Source organism: Podarcis vaucheri, assembly GCF_965113315.1.
Source record: "Podarcis vaucheri genome assembly, chromosome: 13".
Lineage (NCBI taxonomy): Eukaryota > Metazoa > Chordata > Lepidosauria > Squamata > Lacertidae > Podarcis > Podarcis vaucheri.
Genome location: NC_138751.1, coordinates 18,122,141 through 18,149,294, shown reverse-complemented (window position 1 = coordinate 18,149,294; position 27,154 = coordinate 18,122,141). Strand labels below are relative to the sequence as shown.

Sequence of the window (27,154 nt, the reverse complement as noted above, 5' to 3'; positions counted from 1 at the left end):
AGAACACAAAAGTTTAAAAAACCAACGAGAAAAGCGTTCGAAGCCAGAATCGCAGCCCAAGGAGTCGGCATTGTCAGGAGCGGCAGCCAGTAAGTGACCAGAGATCAGCGTTGGAGGGCAGGCAAGTGAGGAGGGAGCAGTGGTGGGGGTTGGCGGGGGGGGCAGGGAGTTGGCATTTCAGCGGCATGCATTGCGCTCTCTTGCCTGTTGTTTGGCTTCGTTCGGGTACTCCGGCTGGGGCAGCAAGACAATAGAGGGGAGGTTAGTGCAGGCTCCCCTCAAGGGCCCACAAGATCACCCCTCCTCCCAAACATGCACACACGCTGCCCCCATTACAAAACCAGGGGCTGAGAGGGCCCGAATGCCCATCTGGTAAGGTAAGACCAGCTCCCTCCCCCCTGCCCAGCGCTGCCCCCCTATGTGATCCAGACTGCGAGAAGTGAACAGAAGCACAATAGGAAGGCCCAGAGCTGAACACACACTTATGCAAGCACTGGGCTCCAGGGCCAGATCCAGTTGGGTGCTGGGGCCAGGGAAGCCAGGCTTCCCAATGCCCCTCTGCACAGACGGTGCCACTTTTCTGTAGGTTTCTCAGTAAGCTCCCAAGAAAGGTAAGAAAACGCCTGAGAAAATGCCCCCCATGCCGAGATAAAGGGCAGGGAGCATTTGCTCTGGTTACTGCGACTCTGTAGGATGCCCTGTACGCTGATGACACTGTAGATAATAGAATGGCTTCTGCAATAATATTAATCACTACCACTGCTATTAAATATCATTTAGCAGGGAGAGAAAATGGGAGCCCTCTAAGCTTCCCCCTCCTGCCCCCAAGTCCTGCAACCAGTCCAGATTCACTCTTTGCGATTTCCTCCTTAAAGGGATCTCAGAGTGAAGGGCAAGCCCAAAGGTCCATCTAGTCAAACTTCCTGCTTCCTTTCACTGCCCAATCAGACACTTCTAGGTAAAACTCATTTAACTGAAGAATAAAAACAAACAAAACCCAAGAAGGGTCTGATCCAATGGCCCTCTGCTGCTGCTACCCCCACAGAGGACGGCAGCCTCTCAATGTGGAAAGCTCCATTTAGCTGTCATGGCCAGCGGACATCGGTTAGGGCAGGGGTGCCCAAACTTTTTTCAAAGAGGGCCAGATTTGATGAAGTGAACATGCGTGAGGGTCGACCAAAGTAGTTGAGCTTTTTCAAGGATTTGACCCCAATAAATAAACTGCCACGGGGGCAGGATAAAACCGGCTGAGGGACCGAATTAGGCCCCCAAAATGGACTTTGGACATGCCTGGGTTAGGGCATATCTTCCTCCACGTAAACTGGCCTAATCACCAGGTACCTATGGCAGGGAACCCTCCACACTCATTATATATTTTATTTATTTCATAAAATGTATACACTACTTGAGTGTAAAGGGGGGGAAGCCTCAAAGCGGTTTGCAAAAAGATAAAACTAGAAAACCCAAGAACAATTCACAACCATACTTTAAAACATACAAAAGTTGAAATACCAAAAGAGATTGAAATTACCTGCAACATTCTAAGCACCTGGATAGGCTTGTCTAAGCAAGAATGTTTCTATCAGGCACCAATATTTTACTATGTGAAGAAGTACTTTCCTTTTGCCTATCCTGAATCTGCTCTCCTGTCAACTTCACTGCACTGGATGACCCCTGAGTCATAATATTATGAGAGCAGGGGAAAGCTTCTCTTTTGTCAACTTTCTTCACGCTTTTATTTGTGGCTATGTAGAGGGGAGGCCTGCAGGTTCTAGTCTGCCCAACTGCTTAACTTAGGTGTAAACTTCCTCCCCACTACCAACATTCTGGCCAGTGAGTGTTGGGATAACTAACGCATGAGCACCAAACCCTTATTCCTAAAATGTTAATTCATTTTTATTTTATTACCGCAGGGAACAATTGACTCTGACATATCAGGTGGCCTGTACTTATGTTCTGGCAGTTCTGCGGTAGTTCCTTGCCCCCACGTAGACCTCCTCCTCACCGCAAAATGTTTGGCTACGGGCCTGGTTTCATTCTCCAGTTTGTTAAGCGCCCAGGACTTCCAAAGCGGGAGGAGGAGGAAGAGGTGAAATCTCTATCATATTTGCGGACAAGAGAGAGAAAGGGGAGGGATCCTGACTCCAGTAGGCCCGCATTCAGCCACTTATAGAACAGGGCGGGCACCAACTGCCTCGTCTTGTGTTACTTCCGCCAAGACGCAGGAGCGCTTGGGAGGACAAGCCCTGCACCTGCAGATCTGCGAGGGCGTCGAGACAGAACGGCAGTGACTGGGAGGGATGGAAGGAGGCAGACGGGGGGGGGAGGACACGGTGAGCGAGAGGCACACAGGGCAGGTGGCAAGGACAGAGTGAGCAGTCGTGGCAACGCAGATTGAAAGGAATGACTACGACAGGTACAGGCAGCAACTCGTTTCCTTCGACAACAACACAAGAGGGACGGGCAGGCCATTTTGGTGCTGGCTTCTGCCCGGATGCCTCTGCCCAGATGCCACAGACATTCCAAGCGGGCACAGACTGGGTGTGGCAGGGGAAGGCACTCAGGGGAAGGGTGCTTCCACTTTCCCGCTACTTCACGCATTCCGGAGTCTGAGCACCAGCAGTTGGGGAAAGCTTCCGGGCTGGCCTTGGCTCAAAGCTGAGCCCTGGATGCTGGGAGGCTGTCGGGCCACACACAGGCATCTTTTACTTGGCTGCCAGGGGGGAGTGGGGAGGAAGAGCCTGTCAACTCCACTCGAGGGTTGGCGGAGAGATCAGGCCAGTCCGTTTACCACCAGAGGGGGGGCATTTTCAAGGGTGGGGGCAGAGCAGAGCAAAAGCTAAAACACCACGCATTGGCCAGAGGTCACTCACCGGCACATTGTGGTCCTTCCGGGCTTTGTGCGATGAAGCCACGTGGGCCAAATACTGGATCACTTTCTTCGTGTTCTCCGTCTTCCCAGCACCTGACTCGCCCCTGCCAAGAAGACCAGACACCGGGGGTGAGAAAAAGAGGGCGCTCGATCCTGGGTGGCGCTCACCCCCCCTCTCCCTCCCCACTTCTTCTAAATGGTCTCCTAAAGAGGTAAATAAACGCAGCATCCTCTCTTCCCGCTTCCTGGGTCTGCATCGCACATCAGTTCAGCTGGCGCAGAATACTGACAGAGAGGTTCCATCCACACTGAACATTTAAAGCGGCATGGGACCACTTCGAATGGTCATGGCTTCTCCCAAAGAATCCTGGGAATTTTGCTTAAAGTCCTGAGCGTCGTTTGGAGGTCCCCTGTTCCCCACAGAGAGCCACGATTCTAAAAGTGGTGTTGACAAGCCATCCCTCTTCCCAGGGAATTCTGGGAACTGTAGCTCAGAGAGGGGAATAGGGGGTTGCGCTGGCTTGGGGCTGGTGGGAGTTGTAGTCCCCAGTGCCAAGGCTTCTCTAAAGCAACATCTAAATGGTAAAGTGTCATTATTCACTTCCCTCTTAATAGGGAGGCAAGCCTCATGGTTCTGGCCCCAGATCCGTCATTTTTGTCTGGGATTTGAACAGAACAGGAGGAAGCTGGGCAAACGAAGCCGGGGGTTCAAGATGGGTGTTTGTAAGGTTGTGTGAGCACAACAGCCCACATTGTGGACAGCTGACAGGCCTGCAGGGATCCTCTTGCTTAAACTAGCATGCCTTGTGACAGATACTGGTGTGTTTTGGTGCTCGGTGCCCTTTTGGCCCGCAGAGATTTCCACAGCCGCAGGCAAACAGGCATGTGAAGCAATGGGTGTGTAATGACCTTTGGCTCACCCACATACCTGCTGCTGAAAGCCCCTCCCCAGCAGGTAAACCGTTCCTGCTGACACTCACGTGCACAAGATCGACTGATCCTCTCGGTCTGGAAGGGGGAAAGGAAGAAGAGAGACCGTTCAGAGACAAGAGGGAGGAGCTGTCTCCTCCGCCAGAGGGCACCAGAGGCAGACATGCAACCACCCACCCACCCAAAGCTCCCTGACCACAGAATTCTTAGGACCTCTCCGACACATACCACACTGCACACTCACCCCAAAGCCACACACTTCTTCCCTCCTCCAATTCAGTTTGGAACGGGGAATGGCTGGAACTTCTCCACCCCTCCCCACCTCCCACAGCAAGCCCTAGTCTCGGGCCACATTCACACTTCTATGGCGCCATGAGATGCCTCTTTAAACACTCATGGCTTTCCCCAAAGAATGAGGAGAATAGGGATCTCCTAACAACTCTCAGCACCCTTAACAAACTACAGTTCCCAGAATTCTTTGGGGGGAAGCCGTGACTGTTTAAAGCGGCATCATAGTGTCTGAAATGTATGGCACCTCTGTGCGCCCCCTTCGCTTTCCAACTCGTACCCTGCAGCATGCTCCGATAGGCAGCCTCAGAGATGGCATAGATGTGGGGTGGCATCTCGTGGCGCTTCTTGCCCCGGTACATTTCCACGATCTGCTCCGTGTAGATGGGCAAGTTCTTGTAAGGGTTGATGACCACGCAGAAAAGCCCCGAATACGTCTGTCGTTGCAGGAGAAGGAAGGGGGGGTGAGGGAGGGGGAGCAGCACGTCAGAGCAGTTCTCCGCAAGCCCCATTCCCAAAACACACACATAACCGCAAGGTAAAATATGCCTGCGCACAAGCGCTCTCAAGTTGCCGTGCTTCCTTCCAAAACCAACATCTGAAAATTCGAAAATTGCTTCTGCTTCGGGTGGAAGCAAAATGGAAGAAAAAGAGATGCAGGCTAAGTTAATCCACTTCCAATTTATCAATCAAGCGTATCTTAAGGCTGAGCAGGGACCAATCACCTGGTTTACATGAACAGCAATATATGCGGCAGAAAGAGGCGATCCCAGCTTTTTCAGCTCTGAAAAGTCTCTGAGTTTTGGTCTAGAACTCTCTTTTTAAAAAATGATGTGGATTGATGGACACAAGAAAATCCCCTGCCCCAAAACAATTGCCCCGTGTGGCTTCATTGCAAGGGCACTCCTGGGTACATACTGCCAGGGTTTTTTTATAGAAGGAAATACAGTGGGCTAGCTTAAGAAGGCAAACAGACTGTTCACACATAACCCAACGGGGGGCGATTCTTAACGCTACCGTGGCCATGGTTTTCTTTAAAGCTGGTAATTAAGCTGAATGTTGATTGGTCTTTGTCACACCACCACCGGCCCGATTTTGGGGTGGTTTATGGTACCACACTAAGAGCCGAGTTCCACGCACGGCAAAGCAATCCAGTGGTGAGCTTACATAATTTTAGACTCTGGACTTCACGGTCTTACGGGAAGGGCACAGTCTATTGCTGCACCCAACTTCAAAATGAGATAAACCGGAGCTGCAACAGTATTGGGGGCCCTGCGAATCGCTCTGCTGAGTGGAGCCCTGGGCGTCTGCCCCAACCCCAAAGACCAACCCTGACTATGCTTGTACAGTTTTACTGCAGGGCCAGTGAGGCTGGAAGCCTGCATAAAACTGGATGAATGTGAACAGAACACAAAGCAATAGGCTGGGACTGCAGGGAGGCAGGTGTAGGGTAAACAGCGGGGGGGGGGGAGGACACCTGAGCAAAAAGATGCCGCCCAGGAAAGCTGCAGAAGCCCCATTCCATGTGGCACTTTCTCCAAAGGTGCCCCCTGCTGGGATCTCCCACAGAAGAGGCCCTCTGCCCCAAAGGAGGTGGCAGAGCTAGGCAACCCACAATCTAGAGCCTTCCACTCTCAAGATGAAGTGTGTGTGTTTGCAACTGCGCCCTCGGGAGAATTTGTTTCACACCTCGTCGCGGGCTCCCGTTCTAGCTAAACAGGTCTAGTCCGTTCCCCGCCCCGATACCCAGCTGCAGGGGTGGGGACTGGAACGGGGGAAGGGAGGGTTGCTGGGCTGTCCGCGAGTCAGCAATGACGTGCGGCTGAGAGAATGCCTTGGCTCACTGCCTCTCAGGGCAGCCTTTTGTGCCCGCTTGGGTGGCACGGAAACCAAAGCTGACAATGCCAGTCAGGGCAGAAGAGAAGGGGGCATCTCTCCCCGCTTCCTTTCGTAGCTAAGCTGCGTGTGTTACTGGGGTGGAGGAGACTCAGCTCCCCCCTTCTGGCGTCATCACCCACGCACCCGGGCTCCACAAACTGGGAACAACAAAAGCCCAACTTTTAAGCCCCAGAACCAGCTCTTCCTCCTCCCTGGCACCAGCGCCTGCTACGACTGAACAGCTCAGCGTCTGAACAAAACCGCACCTCCACTCAGAAGGGAGAACAGATCTGTGGTCCAAGAGCACAAACTCTGGGAACTGTTCCCCAGTAGGGGGCACATGGGCTCCAGTTTGGCTTAGGTCACCCAATGGGGCCTAGCTGCCACCACTGAAATGAAAAAATACTTATAGCGGGCCTGGATCTTCCAGACAGGGGTTGTGCCCCTCCAAATGTGGCTGGCCCCCCAGTTCCCCAACCACGTGGCCCTCCTGATGTTGTTGGCCTCAAACTCCCATCAGCCCCACCCAGCGTGACCAGTGGTCAAGGATGATGGGAGTTGTAGTCCAGTTGGAGAGCCTCAAGCTCCTCAACCTGAGAGCCATGTGCTTCCAGTTTAAAATCTAGAAAGTGCCTGTTTTCCATTCTGATTTCCAATACCAAGTTTCTGGTGCTTTCTCCAAAGAGAACACAAGGCCTAGAGTGGCAGTTCTCTGCACCAGTAAGAATTGCACCCAATGACATTTTTCCGCCACCGCGCCCCCCCCCCAATTCAGCTATGTGCCACTCTACGCATTTTATCTTTATGGTGGCAATAACGGTATGAGCTGCATCATTCGGATTTCCCAGCCCAGGTGTATTTTGGGTGGATGAGAGAATGGGGTGGTGGAAGCCAGAACTCTTGGGTTCAGCCAAGAAGGTGGCAAGTCTAGAGGCCCAAACTTGGGTCTTCGGCTGTTTTGGGACTACAACTCCCATCATCCCTAGCCAGCAGGGCCAGTGGTCAGAGATGACAGGAGTTGTAATCCAGAACAGCTGGAGACCCAAGTTTGGGAAGCACTGGGTTCGAGAAAGGCGGGCCTGGAAGCCCAGAGTGCCTGGGGTCTCGTGGAGGGGAAGGGGCTACTCACAGCAAGGAGTGCCAGGAAACGGGATCTTGGCTCCCCAGGTGGGACCAAGTGGAGGGTGGGCAGGAGGGTGGCAACCAGGGGAAAGTTGAAATGGGTAGGGAAAGGAGAAGCCGAGAGGCAAGACTCCCCCCGGCAAGCCAACTCACATAGATGAGGCCTGAGTAATAGCGGTCCTTGAGGTTGTGCAGCACAGAGGCTTCGTTGAGGCAGGTCAGCTCCGCCATGTCCTCCACCTTGGTGAACTTGGGGGGGTTCATCTTCTGGATGTCGTCCTTGGCGACCAGCACCTGACGCCCGTTCTCAGCAAGCTCCACCAGCACCTCGTCCCCCCGCTCTTCGCGCAGACCGGCCGCCTCAAAGCCATGGCGCTCCGATGGGACCCACACCAGCCGCTTGGCCGTCCAGTCAGCCTGGGAGGCTGGGTTGCCCACCTGGTTGCGATCCACAAACAGGTATCTCTCGGCGCTGGCGTCGCCCCGCGGAGCAGGGGCTCGGACAGCCATGGCTGCGGGCGGGGAGAGAAGAAAAACCAGAAAAGATCAGACAGGGGACACCCCAATCCTGAGCCATGGGTGCACAGAATTCCATTTCCCAGGAAATCATAATTGCCCGTGGTGCCCCCCCCCCCAGTTCTTCCAGGTGCCTATGTCTTTTTGTACCATATGACTGGAAGATGCTCAGATAAGACCAGTGGGGTATTAAACGTTTTTCACTGCTCCTGTGAACTTCTGCACACATTTGCTTCTCATATCTCCCCCCTCCACCCCACAAACCAGAGATGCGGCAAATTTCAGGACACATAGGCAAAGCACTGTGAAATTCCCCACTTCTCTGAATGGGGAAAAAACAACAAGCATGAATCTTTGAGGAGCGGGATGAGCAGCGAAAGGAAATATTTGAAGCACTGACTTGACTATCAAATACAAAACCTGACCAAATCCGTTGAACTCTGGAACGTCTTAAACAAACATTATCATGCCAATAAAAGAGCAGTTCATGTTTACAAAGTAATCACTGGGAAATAAGGCCTGGGTTTTGGCAAGGGTGGAGTCAATTGTGGGAAAGCAAAAAGTAACTGGAACCAGGACTTTGGGGTCCCCAGCCAGAATACTGTGGTTTTAATGAGCCGAGAGAAAAAGAGAGCCGTTGAGTTGGGTTGGGGACTGTCTGCAGTTGCTACTTAAAGGCTGTCCTTCTAGTATATTCTTATTCATATGTATTTTCCACCTCCCACCATGTGTTCAGATTTTTCCTTAAGACCGAGAGGACATAGCCGTTTTTTAAAAAAGGTTTTTGTAAGGTCCCATCATCATCACTGGCCTGACACACCCAAACACATTCACGCCCACCTCCCTTTCCACAAAATACAAGCCTTACAAAGTTGGAATTCTCTAAGATACTTAACGTATTTCATTACTCTTGTATAAAATCTTACAGAAGAAAGACTCTGTGCACAGTTTGCAAGATTCGAGGTATCTGATTGGCATGTGAAAGAGAAAAAATGGGATTGGGAAGCAATATACAACCCGAACCACCATTTCGATACATGCACAAAATGTTGCAAAATCTAGGGAAACCCCCTCCAAAAAAAACAAAACAAAAAAACCCACAACCATATGACGTCAAATAGGCCTGTACTCCGAAGTTGGTGTGGAAGAGTCTAATAGATTCCTATTTACCCATACACAATAAAACTATAATTATTGGCAGATGAATTAATGAAAGATATTATGAATCAGGATGAAAATATTTTAAAACTCAGGGTTTGCCAGAACCTGTCTTTGTATGCAATTCTCTCCATCTGTCTGTCTGTCTCTTCTCTCTCTCTCTCTCTCTCTCTCACACACACACACACACACACACACTTTTCTAGTATGAACTTACAAAAACTGGATGGCGGTGGACTCACAGATGTTACCTTCTAGACACAATAAGCAGAGCTGCTCTCAGTCAAGGGACTTAACAAGGAAGCCAGGAACAGACAAGGGGAGAAAAGGCTAGAAAAACAGGGCCAAAAATGTGGCTGAGCAACTCAACTGTGTCACAAAGGTGGGGGAAACCCCCTCAGGAACCCTGGCTGCCTACAACCCGCTATCATCAAGCACCCTGCTAGTTTAACTTCTCCTCCTGGAAAATCCAGGCCCCCAGCCTCTCTTCCCTCATTCCCAGCCTAGCGACCCCAGTCAGCCGCCTGGCTGATGAGCTAGATTTTCCAGCTCTCTCCCACCCACCCCCACCAGCCCCCTGCTGGGCTTGCTGGCATAAGCTGCAGCCTCACTTGCTTGGGCTGCTGGAGCCAGACACTCGCGTCCTTGTTCCAGGCGCACAGCCGGCCGCCGGGGTCTCCTCTCCGACAAGAGGCTTTGCCGGTTGCTTTGCATGAATGAGACTGCGCTAGAGGACCGCTCTGTCGCTGCTATTCTTTCAAAGGAGCTTGTCCTGGTGTCTGGCACTCTCTACAACACCTTTCCCCTGCTCATCTCGGCCTCCAGTGGTTTCCCTGAACCCTGATTTGGGTACATGGAAACAGAGCATCCAAGGAGCCAAAACTTGTCTGGTGTCACGTGCTCAGACCGGCACACCCAGAGCCCAAACCCCAGGGATGTGGGAGCTGTCTGTGCTGACTCTGCAAATAAAAAATGAAAAAAATGGGGAAGCACTCTGCGTATGTTCAAAGCAACTCCGCTCTTCGGCATTTTCCTCTCACGTTAGGTCAGAACAAACACTCAGGATGTCAACATCACGGTACTTAGTTCTAAATGAGGCGCAGCACAATTTAAGTACAGTGGTGCCCCGCAAGACGAATGCCTCGCAAGACGGAAAACTCGCTAGACGAAAGGGTTTTGCGTTTTTTGAGCTGCTTCGCAAGACGAATTTCCCTATGGGCTTGCTTTGCAAGACGAAAACGTCTTGCAAGTTTGTTTCCTTTTTCTTAACACCGTTAATACAGTTGCGACTTGACTTCGAGGAGCAACTCATAGAACGCAGTGTATGTAGTAGCCTTTTTTGAGGTTTTTAAAGACTTTGGTGATTTTTGAAGCTTTTCCAAAACTTCTTTTGCAGCCATTTGGTAAGTTAAGCTTTTAAAACTTTTTTGGGGGGGGTTTGGATTTGGGGTTGGGGTGTTTGGAATTCAAGGACTTGGTGTTGGGAAGGGGTTTGCAAAAATCTGGAAGCTTGTGGGTTTTTTTTCTGCATTTTTATGATTTTCTGTGACCATTGGGCCACTCTGCTGTTTTTTAAAAAAATTCTGGGTTTGAATTTTGAAATGCTCTTTACAGTATGTGACTTTAAAGAGCACTTAATAAACTCTTGTTGTACCAAATTTGGCTTTGTTTGGACTTTTTTTGACCATAGGAACGCATTAATTGGTTTTCAATGCATTCCTATGGGAAACCATGCTTCGCAAGACGAAAAATTCGCTAGATGAAAAAATTCACGGAACGAATTAATTTTGTCTTGTGAGGCACCACTGTACAGTGGTACCTCGAGTAACATATGCTTCAGGTTACACACGCTTCAGGTTACAGACTCCGCTAACCCAGAAATAGTACCTCGGGTTAAGAACTTTGCTTCAGGATGAGAACAGAATTTGTGCTCCGGCGGTGCGGCAGCAGCAGCAGCAGGAGGCCCCATTAGCTAAAGTAGTGCTTCAGGTTAAGAACAGTTTCAGGTTAAGAACAGACCTCCATAACGAATTAAGTACTTAACCCGAGGTACCACTGTAACCCGAGTTCAGGTTCTGGTCAGTCCCTGGCTGAGAGACCCTAAGTATGATGTCTTGAGCAGGCCTGGGACAAATATGCAGCACCCTTGGGTAATAACCAAAGCCCTAGTGCCCTGGCAAAGACGACTAATGACCCTTGTACCCTGGGTGGCTGGGTCTATAAGCTGCCACGGAAATTTCCCACAATGCTCCTGATATAGCATCCCTCCCACATGGTGCCATTCACATGCAGAGCAAAGGGTGGTCTCTGAATGCCCCAAAAAGCAGGTGCAGCCTGCTGAGCATTGTGGGAAATCAAAATGGCAGCTTCCAGGACCTCCATCAAGAGTCACAGGGAGCCAATGAGAGTGCCCACTGCCACTTATGCCCAAGGGAGACCTAGTAACGCAGGAGAGAATAACCCACTGGGAGAGGCACTCCTGACAGCCCCCTCAGACCTGGAACCAGCTGCCCAGCCTTGGCGTTCCAAGGCAGAAGAAAAGCAGGATATAAACACACAAAGCAACCTGGTCTTTGATCTGCCTCCGCGCTGATCTGTCAGTTGCTAGGAATTCAATTATTTCAGGAAGGGTGGGTGCAACTGAGAGAGGCTCGGTGCAACAGGAAAGGTGGGCAAGGGCTGACGGTTGGGCACCTTGCTCTCCGATGCAGGAAGTGAGGGGGGACAGAAGAGAGAGAAAGAAAAAGAGAGAAAAGTCTGTGTGGTGCTACGGTGGGGGAGGCAAAGCGGCTCCACATATTCCCACAAAGAGCAAAGGGTGGTAGGTGACGCCCTTTGGCTGCCAACCAAGGCAGGTGCAGCCTGCTGAGTGTACCTGTGCCTGGCAACCACCTGCTGAAGCTGCCGCACCCCTGCCCAAGAACCCAGGAGCACTAATGCGCTGGCACCAGAGAAAAACCATACATGCCAGGTTGCTCCTTTTTTTCTTTCCCTTTTAACGCTGATGCTGCCTCTCTGCTCCTCCTAGAGAACCCTGAAGTCCTTATACCTTATTTCTCCATGTTTGGTACATTCTACAACGCATAAACAAGCTCACTCCTGTTTACTTTGAATTAATTTCGAACCAACAGTGGTGCCATATTCTAAACACTGACATAAATTAAAACGCCCTGGGTGATCACTCCTCTCCTAAGCTAACCAGATCTTTCTCTCTCTCTTACACTGCCATTTCTCCTTAAACATGCACTCTCCAGACTAAGGTAACCAGCCCCCTGCCCCTTTGCAAAATAACCAGAGGACATCTGGCTCTACTGACCCCTTTACTGAAACATACACTTTGCGAACCCCAGAGCTTTGGCTGTTTTATAGGACCGTTTACCAATAAGGCGTGAAAACAATTATCTGCACAGGCCCAGCCTTCGAAGTACCACACCTACTGTCTACAGAGGGAAAGGCAACCACGGCACTAGGCCCGGCTCTATGCCCAAAGAACCCAGGAGTTCGGGCTTGCTGTTCCACTGCTCTGAACCACTAAGCTGCAGTCCTTGCCTAAAAGGAACCCAGGAGTCCTGGCTCCAGCCCTCGCCTGCCCCGGGCAACTTTTTCTTTTCTCTTCATTTCTGGCAGAACATCGCCCCGGCTTTCCAGCACACCCCGTGCTGTCTGCCTCCCACCAGGCCGCACTCCCACCCCACCGGAGGGGATTGGACAACACCCGAACCAGGCAAGTCTGAGGCAAGAGCAGCGTCAAGCAACATCAAGTCCTGCCAAACAGTGCCCAGCCAAGTGGCACTAACGAGCCAGCTGCGCCCTCGTTAGCTAATTAATTTGCTGAGCAATCCCAGGGTGAGGCCATTAGGGTGGTGGCAAACAATTGCCTCAGGCCCCTCGGGGCCTTGACAGAGCAAAAAGATTCCTATGACGGTCTCCGGTCCTAAAATCTTCCACAGGCTCCAAACCCCCCAAAAAGAAGAGGCCGGTCAAAGACCGGAGGGAGAGAGAAGTTTGGAACTTACTGAGGCATTTTTCATTCAAGCTCCAACACACAGGCTATAATTGTCCCTCCCCCCCCCCTTAGTGGAGCTCTTGTGCTTTTTAGCAGTTGCCTGAGACAGACAGAAATTAACCAGGTTTTCCCCAACATGGGGATGCAATCCTGGGGGGAAGTGTCGTTTGATGAATTTGAAGGCCAGGGAAGAAGAAAAAAGGTTGGAGCCTTATTGTGGCACAGAACTCAAAACTAGGGAGTCGTAGGGGATGTTAGGGTTGCCCAAAGGCCCTGAAAAAATAAAGCACACACCCAGCCAGTTCCTTAACAGAGGTGTGCAATGCACAAATCAACAGGTGAAACTTTTCAAGGCAAAGAGCTGAAATTTGCTGCCTTCACATTATCCTGATGGTAAAAGGACAACTGCAGAGACCCCGTTCTGGATTTGGCAAGTGAGATCTGGGAACGTGAACACACGAGGTTTTCTGGGAAGGAAGCGGGATCTGGCAGAGAAGGCTCAGGAGGTCTTGCTGTGACCCCTACATGCCTGGATTCTCCAGAGAGCCAAATGTAGCTATGATCATCACAAGACTCATTTTAAATAGTAGGTGAATCATTTATTTATTTCATGCTACACCTCATGGATTGCAGCAAGCAGTTTATTTATTTAAAACCCATGCGAGGGAACACATTTGCAAGTGAGCTAATACAACATCGTTCCCAGGAAGGGGACGCAATCTTTGGTGAAGGGAGGTGTAGAGGAAAGGAGTCGCAACAATCAAAGGGTGTTTCTGCGTCCTGTGTCCCAGGGATGTGCCAGAAAGAATGGGACAGTAAAGAAGCCTCCACAGAGATGGGGAAACGGGGAACACAGTGGGCTGAAACAAGGAAAGGACAATATGATCCAAAATTTGTGTTGTGGTTTTTTTTTTTTTGGGGGGGGGGAGTTGGTCAAAGGAGGTAAAGTTCCTCCCTCCCCTCTGCTTTATGGAGGTTGCCCTGCCAATGCCCCCTGGCGCTTGCCTGTTGGTTTGAGATTGGCAGCACCCGCAATGGAATCACAAGAATGCCCTTGAAAACCCACAGCCCAGCTGGTATTGGCAAGCATGGCAACCTGAAGAGCAGGGACAACTTCGAGCCCTCGCCTTTCCGGCACCAAACGGACAATGAGAGAAATGTTGATGGGCGGGCACTGTGGGTTAGGAGAGGCAGAGAGAGAGAGAGGGAGGGAGATGCATGGAAGAAATATAAAGAGACATTTGGGTTAAACATTTGCACCATACTGAAAAATCTCAGGGTGGAGGGGGACATGCAGGGCTTTTAGGCCCTGTGGGTTTTTGATCTGGCCCGGATATTCCAAAAGGAAGCCGCACTGAGTGGCACCATGCCCAGAGGTAATTGGTTCCAAATGCGTCTCCCTCTGGGGCGCGGCATGGCTAAAGAGGCAGAAAACGCAGATCTGGGCAGAGGTGCCAGTTGAAGTATCTCATCTTCAAAGCTGGTTGAAGATGAGAAGCGAGAAGGGAGTGGTTGATGCCTACTGCTCCAGGAGGGAGAGGCTGGGAGCCAGGATTCCTGGGCACTCAAGGCCGGAAGGGCTCCTCCTGAGACAGAGATGGAGGCCATGGGGAGGAACCCTGGGCAGAGACAGGGAAACGGGCTCGAGTGGGTTAAGAGCGGGAAGCAGCATCCCGTGGGATGAAATCGTCCTATAATTGTTAGTTAAGATAGCCACAGGAGTTTGTTTTGCTTGGGATGACCGGAATATTTTTGGTGTGGCTGCCTCCCCAATTTCGGAGGCTCCTTAAACCCCCAGAAGGCGGGGCCTGACTTGCACGCTCTGCTTGATTCTCAGCCACCCGCTCGAACCTATTTGTGTTGGGAGTCATCACCTTCTGCTTCTCACCTGTCAAACTTTCTTGTTGTGGCAACAACCCAAAGCAAAGGCAGAAGTGATGGGAACTAGCTGCCCACCTCCTCCTAGCATAACATCATAGCCCCCCCCACCTCCCAAGAAACCAAGGAGGCCTGTTTCCTGTTACCAGCATTGACTAGTGAGGAACCCTCTACAATTCCAAGACACTTCAAACACACACTCACAGGCCTTACTTGTTTTATGTTCAGCAAACAAAGTTGACCAGCGTTTGGCCAAAAGCAAGCCAAGCGAACGATTTCCATTCGACATGCAGTGTTAGAAACGCAGATATATAATCTTATCGCCAAATGGCACCTCAAACCTAGGTTACAGTTGCTGCAATGGAATGTCTAGGTGCCATTTTTTGCAATTAATAATAATAATAGTGGTACTTCGGGTTACAGACGCTTCAGGTTACAGATGCTTCAGGTTACGGACTCCGCTAACCCAGAAATAGTACCTTGGGTTAAGAACTTTGCTTCAGGATGAGAACAGAAATCGTGTTCCAGTGGCGCGGCGGCAGCGGGAGGCCCCATTAGCTAAAGTGGTACCTCAGGTACCCACTTTATATTTTTAAATCTCCAAGCGGTTTACAACACATTAAAATATTGTATAAAACAACCGAGAATAAAACAAATTCAAGCTTCAAGGAAAACATTTCAGATCCTTCTCTAAGTGACATTTTGCTTTCCCCAGTCACGAACATGGCACCGAGAGATGCCCACATGGTCACAATTGGACCTGCGTCAGTCGTAAAACGCACCTGGCTAATTTCTAACACCATCCACATAATGCAGCGGAATAACCGACCAACAAACCAAGCCACAAAAAAATAAATTGTTTTTATTTGTTCACTACATTTGTAGCCCCTCTTATTCTCCAAGGAGCTGAAGGTGGCATACATGATTCTCCGCCTCTCTGTGACCAGCCTGAGGTCACCTAGTGAGATTGATGGCTGGGGTGTGTGGGTAGGGGGATTTGAACCCCGATCTCTCAGGTCTTAGTCCAAAACTCTAACCGGTATGCCACACTGACTCTCCTAGGCATGCAAGAGCCATGGACAAAAGTATGCCACACCTATTTCAGTGGTTTTAGCTTTTCAAGGCTACCAAGAGGAGGAGGGAAGATGCATCTATGGAGAGCTGTCTCAGCACTGCTAACGCTTCCTCTCCATCTGCCCTCTGCCACAAGGATCTCAGGCTCTTTGAGGCAACACGAACTCAGCAGCACAGCCGTAGTCACCGCAACTGCTCTCGGGGCCCAAGGGAAACAGTGACAGCAAACAAAGCAAATCCTTCTTCTACTTGGCTGAGTCCTAGCAGATATTCCTGCCACGGTATCTCTTGGTGTGGAAGGGAGAGGAACACAGGGACCAATTCCTCACTGCGGCTTCTGTTGAACCTACAAGCTGATCCCTCCTCTCTCTGCTTTTTAATTTAGAAGACCAAGAGCAGAGATATCAACATGGCATGGCACTTTCAGGCGGCGCAATGGTGGCTGCACCCCAAAGCTCCATGACTGCTTTAGGGATTATGGGCACGGAGGGAGGGAGAGTAGGCCGTGAAAGCAGCCATGTTACCCCCAGTGCTGTGTTTCTGAGGTAAAATACTATGGCAGCTGCCTCTGCAGGGAGGGGAAGAGGAACAGCTGGTCAGAACAGGAAGTGGGGGCCATCCATTCAATAATTATCTGTAAAACCGACATACTTGGTTCAGATACATACATTTACCTACACCCTTCAGAGAGAACATCTCTACATTATCTTTTTTTGCTCTGTTTAACTGAATATATTGAGATTGCAGGGTGGTTTACATAAAACTTAAACCAGGGGTGGGGAATCTGCGGGCCTCCCGCTGTTGTTGGACTCTCATCTCCCATGAGGCCTGGCCAGCATGGCTAATGGTCAGGGATGATGGGAGTTTAAGAGTCCAACATCTGAAGGGCCAAAGGACCCCCATCTCCCCACTGCAATGTCAATGAACACTATATAAATGCCATTTCACTTCACATCCAGGTAGGCCTCATGACATTTCAAGTGTATAAAGTTTAAAAAAATAAAAAAGGTAAATGACCTCTGGACAGTTAAGTCCAGTCAAAGGCGACTTTGGGGTGTGGCGCTCATCTCGCTTCAGGCAGAGCGAGCTGGCGTTTGACCGCAGACAGCATGACTAAACCGCTTCTGGAGCAACGGGACACCGTGACAGAAGCCAGAGCGCATGTAAACACTGTTTACCTACCCACCGCAGCGGTACCTATTTATGTACTTGCACTGGTGTGCTTCCAAACTGCCAGGTTGGCAGAAGCTGGGAAAGAGCAACGGGAGCTCACCGCATCGGGCGGATTCAAACCACCGACCTTCCGATCAGCAAGCCCTAGAAGCGGCTCAGTGGTTTAGACCACTGCGCCACCCGCGTCCCCATCTGATCAGGCTCTATCTGATCTATTCATTTTAAACGGTATTCTACCACGTTAAACAGTCACCAATTCCCTAAAAGAATCCTGAGAACTGTAGCTTGTTAAGAGGCGCTGAGAGTTGTTAGGAGATCCCCATCCCCTCCAGGGAGTTACAATTCCCAGAGTTCCCTGGAAAGAGGGATTGAGCGTTAAAAGACTCTGAGAACTGTAGCTCTATGAGTGGAATGGGATCTCCTAACAACTCTCAGCAGCTTTGACAAATTACCCAGGATTCTTTAGGGGAGCATGACTGCTTAAAGTGGTAGAATACCGCCTTAAATGTGTAGTGCAAATGGGTCACCAGTTCCTCTTCTAGGTCTCCACCATATGGGCCCCTGGGGAATTCTGTGCCCTTTTCCTTATGGGGCACAGCAGCAGCGCCTTCTCCACCTTCTTCCCCCACCCATTTCCAAAATGAACCTCAATTCATTATTTGGCTAGCCAAGATTTAAAGGCAGGAGGAATCTGGGAGTCGGGATAGTTGACTTTCTTGAGGGAAGGCATCAGGAGATGTCAGGAGACCAGCATCCTGGATTCCCCAAGAGGCGGCGTGGGGAGCCTTTGCCCCTCTGAGATGTGGCTAACTTACAACTCCCATCAGCCCTGCAAGTGTCACCAGTAGCTAGGGATGATGGGAGTTGTAGTTCAGTAGCAGCTGAAAGGCTGCAGGGTCTCCATACCTGTCTAAGAGGCAAGGAAGGAAGGAACACAGAAGAGTTTGTAGAAATCAGTCCTGAGCTATGTGACAGGAACGATGGCACCAGATGCATCAGAGCTGCCAGCCTTGCTGATGCGTCCAATATATATGGAGGGCACCAAGTTGGGGAAGCCTGCATCAGAGCAAGAGGACAGGGAGAAAGGACTCTCCTGGATTCATCTGGAAACAGGATGGGGAACTATGTGGGTTCTAGCCAAGTGGCTGGGAGCCAGGACTCCCAAAAACCCTGGGCCTCTCTGGGGTGACGGCCACTATCTTTATAACTATCACAGTCACAGAGTGAAATAACAAACCCGACTTGAATGTGTGTCACTCCCCACATATGTGTGGCGTGTGTGCCACTTTTGCGTCTTCCCACATAACCTCCCCCCCCTCCACCCCTTTCTGCAGAGCTCACGACACGCCTGCTAATTGTTTTGCCGGCCGGCTCATATGACTCCCAACGTATCCAGACCTTTCTGCCAAAATCCCTGTTCCAAGTTTAGGACTGAGCTGGGAGGGTTGGGAGGTGGGGGGCAGGGAGCAGGCTGCCTCCATGGTGTAAAGGCGCCCGTTGCAGCTATAAATACCGGGTTGCCGACAACATAACTGTTTGGTGCTCAAGTCCAGAGGAGACAGGGCTGTGTGGGGAGGGCAAAGGAAATTAACCAGATCTCTCTCAGTTCTAGCCCCAGCTCAACATGAAACCAGGATTACTTGGAATTAACTTCTTTCTTTTTTAAAAAAGGAAAAACACCTCTCTGATTTGTGTAATGTCTAGCATTACGTACAGCACTGCAACCACCCCTGCAGGCCTCTCTCCTTCAAGAATTTGGAATGAAATGCTCACCGTCCGGCCCACTGCTGAACATCCCAACATCAATTACCATGTGTCTCCTCAAACTACTCCTCTTCTACCACCTTCCCCATAAAAAGTCTGCCTTAAATCTCTGGCCACAGTTCACAGAAATATGAAAAACACATGTGACATCAAGGATCAGGAAATAAACCCACCACCATTTCCACTGGCCCACTTCAGCTGAAAATATTCACCTCTCCAGGGTTATGAAATCAGACAGACAGCCTCTTTGGACACAAAGCACTTCCTGGCTGCTAACTAATGGCCAGCAAATGCCTTTTGAGCGACGCATCCCACATTTTGTTGAGTGGCAGGCATGATAAAAGAAAGATGGTTCTTAAGACTCAAATATATTAACTTTCTGTACTAAACCACAACCTAACAGGCATCCTCAACTTTTCATTAGTTCAGTAAGTCTGCCTTTCCCACTTGCATGTCTCAGTTTTAAGAACAGATGAATGTAACTTTATGAAAGGCCTGGTGGGTGGGTGTTGGGGGTCATATAATCCAGAAACCAAATCATCTGTCAAAAGAAACCCTTCAGACATTTAAAGGGAGTGAGGGACACTAGAACACACACAGCACACAATGCCCTCATTCACACACTACACTAAGCCAAATCATGATCAAGTGTACAGGATCTTGAAAGATGAGGTCGTACCCACTTGAGCTAAGCTATGGTTTATTGTGTTGCCTAAGTCCAGGCTCCTGGTTTAACTCTCCTAGGCAAACCATTGGCTGTAGTCTTTAGGACAAACCTTGGTTATTGCTTATGGTTTGCCTGGAACAGCTAAACCATGAGCCTGGACCTGAATGACACACTGAGCTAAATCATGCCTTGGCTTAGCACAGCAGCGAAACCACAGGAGAGCAACAACGTGGGCAAGTCTCTCCTCTCCAGGCTCTTGCAAGATTTGATCACACACACTAAGCTATAGTTTAGCTTAGTGTTACATGCAAACTGGGCCAATGGAAGGGTTGCAACTATTTTGCCAATTCATTTAATGAATTAGGTTCTAGTCCACAAAAGCTTATGCCACCAAAAAAATAAATAAATCATTAGCCACATGACTCTTTGCTGTTTTCATTACAACAGGCTAACACAGCCACACACACGCCCCTCTGGAATTCACCATTCTGTTGACACAGCAAGTTCCAAATGCTAAGCATTCCTCAGATTTGCATATCAAATCTGAGCATTTTAGTGGACTTTTAGATAAAACTCTGTAATTGGCTTGATTAAATTCAGATGGCTCTTTCAGCTGTCTTGAATTAGAGGTTAGACACATGCAAAAGAAAATCACCAAAAAGAAACCCACCACAAAACAAAACCCCAAACTACAAATACCTCAATTTTTCAGCATGAAAACACTCCGCTGCATTCCTGAAATGCTTTATATTATTTTGGGCATAATACTTAGAAATTCCAATGTGCAATGAATGCAGGCATCCAATCATGCTTTCAGTTCACTGGGTGACACATTCAGCCGCTGAAACCACCCAACGGTCTCCCCGCTACTAAAGCATGGCAGATATATAGAAATGTAGAGGCCACACAGAATCACATTATCCTTGAGAATTCCACTTCTTGCAGAGAACTCTTTGCAGTGGAAAGCCTGCATTGCCAAGCCACCTTGGCAGACGGAAGACAGGCCTATTCTTGCCGGTAAATCCAGGTGTACGAGGGTTACAACCTGCACCCATATTCCACATCCTTCTGCAGTGCCATCTTCCATTGTCATTCCAAACCTCTTCGGATTAAGTCCCCTTTACAACCCCCCATTTCTCTTTACATTAATGGTTCTGTTTCCACCCACCAAGCCTCGGCAAAAGCACCTTACCAGAGGCCTTTGCAGTACAGTGCTGTAGGTATTTCTCCTTGGCAAGAATAGTTGCCTCCATCCCATTTACATCCTCAGTAGGTTTGGGGTGAGTTTTTTTTTATTTAATGCTACCGGGTCCCAGGCTCAAAGGCAAGAAAGGACTGCATATTCATACCTGAGCAAAGCCCAGAATAGGGTGTAGGCGGGAATGGAGGAGGGAGGAGAGCATCAGAAGGAACCCTGCAGAAATTCAGCAGCTGACATTCTCTGGCTGGCCACCAATGAAGGGCTAGATGGATGGATGGAGGGACGGGCGGGCAGGCAGATGGAGTCATGTATAAGAGAGACATAGGGAAGGCAATGAAGTGAACAGATTGAGGGATGGAAAGCCACGCATCGCTCTCGCGCTGGACACATATAGAAGCAACACCGGTGCACAGATCCGCAGAGAAAACATGATCAGAAGCAGCAGAAGCCGAGGCAGAAAGATCGGAGGGTGGGCGGGGGCGGGGGAAACTTGATTTATCATCTGGGGATGAGCAGAAGACAAATCTAAACAAATCCCCACCCCCCTCCCCATCATGCAATGTCATTTTCTGTCATTTAAGCAAGATCACCCCACAAAGGATCAACCCCTCTAAGGAACCCGATCAACAATTTGGAGCACGCTACTATGATTAAGGCAAAAAGCGCACAGGCACGCGGACCCCCTTGCCCCTCCCACTCCCCAAGACCTTGGCAGAGCCCCTTGCCAGCCGCCGTCAATGAGACACAGAGACTCGACCAAGGAGAGAAGGGCAGCGCAGAGGGAAGAAGAGGGCCCTGGACAAGGCTGCACTGTACCTTAGCAGATAGGAGCGAGAGAGAGATGTTGACACCTCCAAGGCCCAACCGCAACTGAGCAGCCACGGGCGGGGGGGCGGAGTCCCGGTGCCGTGGCCACGCCCACCGCGGCCAATCGCAAAAAAGAGGGAGTGGCAGCGGCGCCGCTGGTGGCGGGGAGGGGGGGCGAAATCTGACAGCGAGACAAAGATAGGCTGAAAGGGGGCAGCGACACACCCCCTTTCGGGTGGGGGAATGCAATGAGTGACGGGGGAATCCACCAACCAGAGGCAGGAGAGCGGCTGGGCCCTCTTGGGCGCTGAATGGGTTTCTTTGTGTGTGAACAGATCGTGAGAGGGGCGGGGGGCGAGGAAGAAGGATGAATGGGGTCTATTGTCTGCTGGGAGGGGGATTGGGATTACGTCAGAAACTAGGACCCCCCCAGCCTTTCCCCAAAACCTCTTTCCCCCCCCCCAGGGTCACGCATTTTCTCCTCTGCAGTTCCTCTCCTTCACCCGCAAAACTAGGGACTCCCAAACTCTGTACTCAGAAAACTTGCGCTGCCAAATAATAAATTAGTGATAATGCTTAAGGGCTTCCAGGAAGTGTGTCTCTGCAGAAGGGGTGCCCGATGCATGTCTGGAGGGATTTAATATTGTGTGCGTGCTTATGTATGTATGTCGTTTTAATTCTATCAACGTTTAAGGAAATAAAATCTCCGCAAATTGTCCAAATTAATATGAACGTGGAAAAACCGGTCGTCTGGAAATTACCACAGCCCAGTATCCCATGAAGTGATGATACTTAAAGAATGGTGTGCAACTGCCTTTTTTCATAGTCGCTGCTTCTTACCTTGCTTGATTTCGGTTACAATTTCACGTTTTACAAAATTATAGGCTGATCCTGGTGTTTCAGTATAAATGTGACAAAGAACAGTAGTTCCACAAATAGTTTGCGTTTACAGAAACTTTCCCTGACATTGCTGAAACGTTTAAAGGATTAAAGTTAATTTCGCTGTCTGACAGTTAACAGTGAACTAACTTGTTTCTGCGCTTAGCACAATTATCTTAGCTGATGATGATTAAAGTAGGCTGTGTTGTTTTTCTTTTTGGTCCTCATAATTACTGTGCTAAATAATAAATATATAATAAACATATTTATAGCATTTGCTGCCTCTTAGTTCTGAAAAATGTTCTTTAATTGTATTTTATATGAATCCCCTTTTTTTAAGCTTTTCGTATACTGCCCTGGAATCCACTGGGCGAAGGGCGGTTTGGAAACTTTTTCAAAACCAAATTCCAGTAATAAGTAGAGTTTAAGATGCAAACTTAACACCCTGATCCTTGCTGTTGGGTGGATTTAGGATATTACAGATACGCCCATGCTCTGGGTTGTATCAGCCTTTGTGGGCCAGAGTTAGGGACATAGCTGTCAACCTTCCCTGTTTTTGCAGGAAATTCCCTTATTCCAGCACCATTTCCCGCTGCTATCTCAGATTGTTAGATATCCCGTAGACTGTCCCCGGCACAGGTGAGGCTGCTGATCTCTTATTTTCAAATCTGAAAGTTGACAGCTATGGTCAGGGAGCCCCTCCACCCAGCGGCACCGGCAGCGCTGCAGACTGAACACTACCAGTGCCGACATTCCCACTGGTGTTGGCCAGTGGAAGGCTGTGAAACTAGATGTTATGGGGTGGAGCATAGCCAGCCATGTATCCGCTGGATCCTAAGGTGCTTCATCCCTGGAAAGGGGCCCATCTCAGACTTCTCAGCTTCTTCTAGCTTGGAGCTGGCATAGCAGAAAATTAGAGAAACACAACACTCTCTTTTTTGTCCTGGTCATCCTGCACTAGCAAGACTTTTGATGGCAGTGGTTGTTGTGTTTCCGTTCCCAGTCAGGGCTTGGGATTGTTCTGTTCCCCAGCAACAATCCTATACACAGGTTGCTGGGAGTAAGTCCCATTCAAGCCAGTGCACATTACTTCTGGGCACTGGTGCGGTGGTGCATTCTGAAGTGTAACGAAGTCTGGACAAAGCTGGACCCATTTCAATCCAGCACGGAAATATACCCTCAGCAACTCTGATCCATGACATTTCGCTGCATTAACCCCTTGCTCAGAGCTTAATTCAAACAACCAGGGGAGCGCATAGCAGCCACATCTGCCAGCACATGTAGGATCCCACTTTCAGCACACTACAGTGCACATCCATTTGAGATAAATTTGCTGAGGACATCATGCACTGCAAAAATGGCAGTGTGAACAGGCCTCCTCACACCTAACCCAGTTTGCAGGGAAAGGCTGTTGTAGCAGACCCTCCAGGTGTCCCTGTTTTCCAGTCCTGGATTTACAGAAGCCTTCCCAGTTTCTGATTTGATCCTGGAATGTCCCACTTCTCCTTCGGATGTCCCTGTTTTCATCAGAGAAAAGTCAGAGAGTGTATAGTTATGAGCCAAGGAGATAAGTAACTATACAAACTTTAGAAGACATCTGAAGGCAGCCCAGTACAGGGTAGTTCTTAAATATTTTATTAGGTTTTTGTATATTGGAAGCCGCTCAGAGTGGCTGGGGCAACCCAGTCAGACGGGCAGGGTATAAATATAATAACAATTTGTTATGGAATAGGTCACAGGTATCAGCAAACTTTTTCAGCAGGGGGCCGGCCCACTGTCCCTCAGGACATATTTTTTTGGGGGGAAATAATGAACGAATTCCTATGCCCCACAAATAACCCAGAGATGCATTTTAAATAAAAGCACAAATTCTGCTTGTGTAAAAACACCAGCTAGGCCCCACAAACAACCCATAAATGCACTTTAAATAAAATGACACATTCTACTCATGTAAAAACACGCTATTCCCGGACCGTCCACGGGCTGGATTTAGAAGGCGATTGGGCCGGATCTGGCCCCCGGGCCTTAGTCTGCATACCCATGAAATAGGATATCCCTATTTTCATTGGGGACGCGGGTGGCGCTGTGGTCTAAACCACAGAGCCTTGGGCTTGCTGATCGGCGGTTCGAATCCCTGTGATGGGGTGAGCTCCCGTTGCTCAGTCCCTGCTCCTGCCCACCTCGCAGTTTGAAAGCGTGTCAAAGTGCAAGTAGATAAATAGGTACCACTCCGGCGGGAAGGTGAACGGCATTTCCGTACACTGCTCTGGTTTGCCAGAAGCGGCTTAGTCATGCTGGCCACATGACCCAGAAGCTGTCTGCAGACAAACGCCAGCTCCCTCAGCCAGTAAAGCGAGATGAGCGCTGCAACCCCAGAGTCGTTCACGACTGGACCTAACGGTCAGGGGCAGTGGCGTAGCGTGGGGGGTGCAGAGGGGGCCGGCCGCACCGGGCACAACATCTGGGGGTTAGGGTTAGGGGGCGCAAATCCACGGGTTAGGGGGCACAAATTACTTGCCTTGCCCCGGGTGCTGACAACCCACGCTACGCCACTGGTCAGGGGTACCTTTACCTACTTTCATTGGAGAGATGTTGGAGGGTATGTTGTAGCTCAGGGGTAGAACACCTCATTTGCATTCAGGAGGTCCCACAATCAATAGCAGGCATCTCCACATAAGACTATGAAACTTTGGAGAGCTGCTGTCCATCACTGTAGACAATACTGAGCTAGACGGAGCCATAAAGGAGTTCAACTTTCAGCTTTCTACACAGCGCTGTGATTATCGAAGCCCACAGCTCTTGCCGTGGTCTGTCTTGCCAAAGCTACTCTGCCCCCTTGTGGGGTAAAGGTGTGTGGCTCCACAACTGATTTCTAGGCCTGGGTCAGGTTGCCAGTGTGACACAGCAAAAAGTCCATGGGAGGCAGCGAAGGGAATCGCAGTAAATGAGGTTATCTGGGGCAGGGCCTAAAGGAAAGGTTCCCCGGACTACTTTTAGAGGTAGAAGTGACTCAACAAAGTCCTCCATCCACAGCGATGATGCACTTAAATGTGTGTGGCGCTATATTTATCTGTGTGACGCTCAAGGCAGATTCTTGCCACCTGCAAAGCTCATAAGCAAAAAATGGAAAGCGGAAACTTCATCGGAACCCAAATAGGTGCATGTGCTCAGCATGGCTTAAGAAAGATGGTGAGACACAGCTTTAAAAAATGCCCAAGACCTGCTACTCTAGATAGAAGGGTGCCACTTTTTTTATGTCACATAGAATTATTGGTGGAACTGGTGGAGTCTGGCTTTCTGTGTGTGGATAAATGATACGTTATGCACGATATAAATGTGATAAAGGATCTTCTTAGTTATCCTTTCGCTATTATTTCTTTCTCTTTTTCTTTTCTGTGCAGTTGTGGTTTGTCTTTTCTTATAAATGAGTTTGAATTTTACTGGTTAATGTAGTTTTAAAACTTACAATAAAATTGTTCTTAAAAAGAAAAATTGTTTGTGGAGCAGTTTGCTGTCAGCTGGAAGTTACAAAGAATTATTCATCCAGAATGCGGCAGCTAGACTGGTGACTGGCAGCGGCCGCCAAGACCACGTAACACCGATCTTGAAAGACCTACATTGGCTCCCAGTACATTTCCGAGCACAATTCAAAGACTTGGTGCTGACCTTTAAAGCCCTAAACGGCCTCAGCCCAGTATACCTGAAGGAGAGTCTCCACCCCCATCGTTCAGCCCGGACACTGAAGTCTAGCTCTGAGGGCCTTCTGGCGGTTCCCTCCCTGTGAGAAGTGAGGTTACAGGGAACCAGGCAGAGGGCCTTCTTGGTAGTGGCACCTACCCTGTGGAACGCCCTCCCGTCAGATGCCAAAGAAATAAACAACTATCTGACGTTTAGAAGACATCTGTTTAGGGAATTTTTTAATGACTAATTTATTTTTAATCTTTTGTTGGAAGGTGCCCAGAGTGGCTGGGGAAACCCAGCCAGATGGGCGGGGTTGAAATATCATCATCATCATCATCATCTAGCAGCTAAATCAGGTGGACAAACTGCAAAGGGCCTTTGGATTTGACCACGTAGTGTAATCACAGCCACCTGGAACTTGCAGTTCAGTTACAAAGTGAAATACGGCATGTGCACATATGAACCATAGTCCCAAACGTCATGCGGATTGACTATGTATCAGCATACAGTGGTACCTCAGGTTAAGTACTTAATTCGTTCCGGAGGTCCGTTCTTAACCTGAAACTGTTCTTAACCTGAAGCACTATTTCTGGGTTAGCGGAGTCTGTAACCTGAAGCATATGTAACCTGAAGCATATGTAACCTGAAGCGTATGTAACCCAAGGTACCACTGAACAGTCAAACCGGCTAAAATCTCTTCTGCAGCGCTGATAGCACATAGGAAGCTAGCACAGCAGCTTTGAATGCGTCTCTTTGAATCGCCTCTGGTTTTGGAAAGATTGCCAGCTAGATAAGAACCATTGTGTCTGTTGTGTGTGCTTGTTTTAGAAAGGCAGGATATAAATGTTTAAATAAAGAAATATATAAATAGCTATAAAAGTGGAAGACCCCACCCTCCCACCCAAACAATTCAAGAGAGTCAGTCCCTCCTACCAGTACCCAAGAGGTGCCCAGCAGCAGAGATGAGGCTGAACAGATAAGAACGAGAAAGAATTAGCACAATCTACCACTGGGCCTATTTTTGCGCAAGCCCTTCTGAAAGGAACAGGAGATTGCATCGACTCTGCATTCTGGAGCACCGGCTCATTCATTTCTATGGGGATTGCGCAAGAGAAAACCTGTTCCCTGCACATGTGATAAAACAGTGCCCCCTGGTGCCGGAACAAAGAGGCTCGTGGTTTTCTTTTCCCAGTATGTACACAGTACAGTAGTGTACTATAACTCCCAGAGGCTGATGTGGTAGCAAAGAGCACTTCGGAG

The 27,154-nt window shown here is 49.5% G+C and overlaps 1 protein-coding gene across 12 annotated transcripts in view; it reads right to left on the bottom strand.

Annotated features, from left to right (window-relative positions):
- Positions 1-21,415, bottom strand: part of LOC309517007 (uncharacterized protein) — a 62,369-nt gene extending 40,954 nt beyond the window's left edge. For 6 of the 12 annotated variants that reach the window (XM_082195993.1, XM_082195999.1, XM_082195990.1 and 3 more), the window contains exons 1-5: positions 20,519-20,594; positions 7,244-7,602; positions 4,371-4,527; positions 3,853-3,880; positions 2,874-2,976 (exon numbers count right to left, since the gene is read on the bottom strand). In XM_082195993.1, coding sequence (XP_082052119.1) covers positions 2,874-2,976; positions 3,853-3,880; positions 4,371-4,527; positions 7,244-7,602; positions 20,519-20,579 — 708 coding nt within the window. In that variant the 5' untranslated portion in view covers positions 20,580-20,594. Of the gene's footprint in view, positions 1-204; positions 235-2,873; positions 2,977-3,852; positions 3,881-4,370; positions 4,528-7,243; positions 7,603-20,518; positions 20,595-20,675; positions 20,790-21,343 lie in introns of those variants that run through there. The other 6 variants (XM_082195988.1, XM_082195992.1, XM_082195997.1 and 3 more) reach the window with 3 other exon arrangements.
- Positions 21,416-27,154: the final 5,739 nt, after the last annotated feature.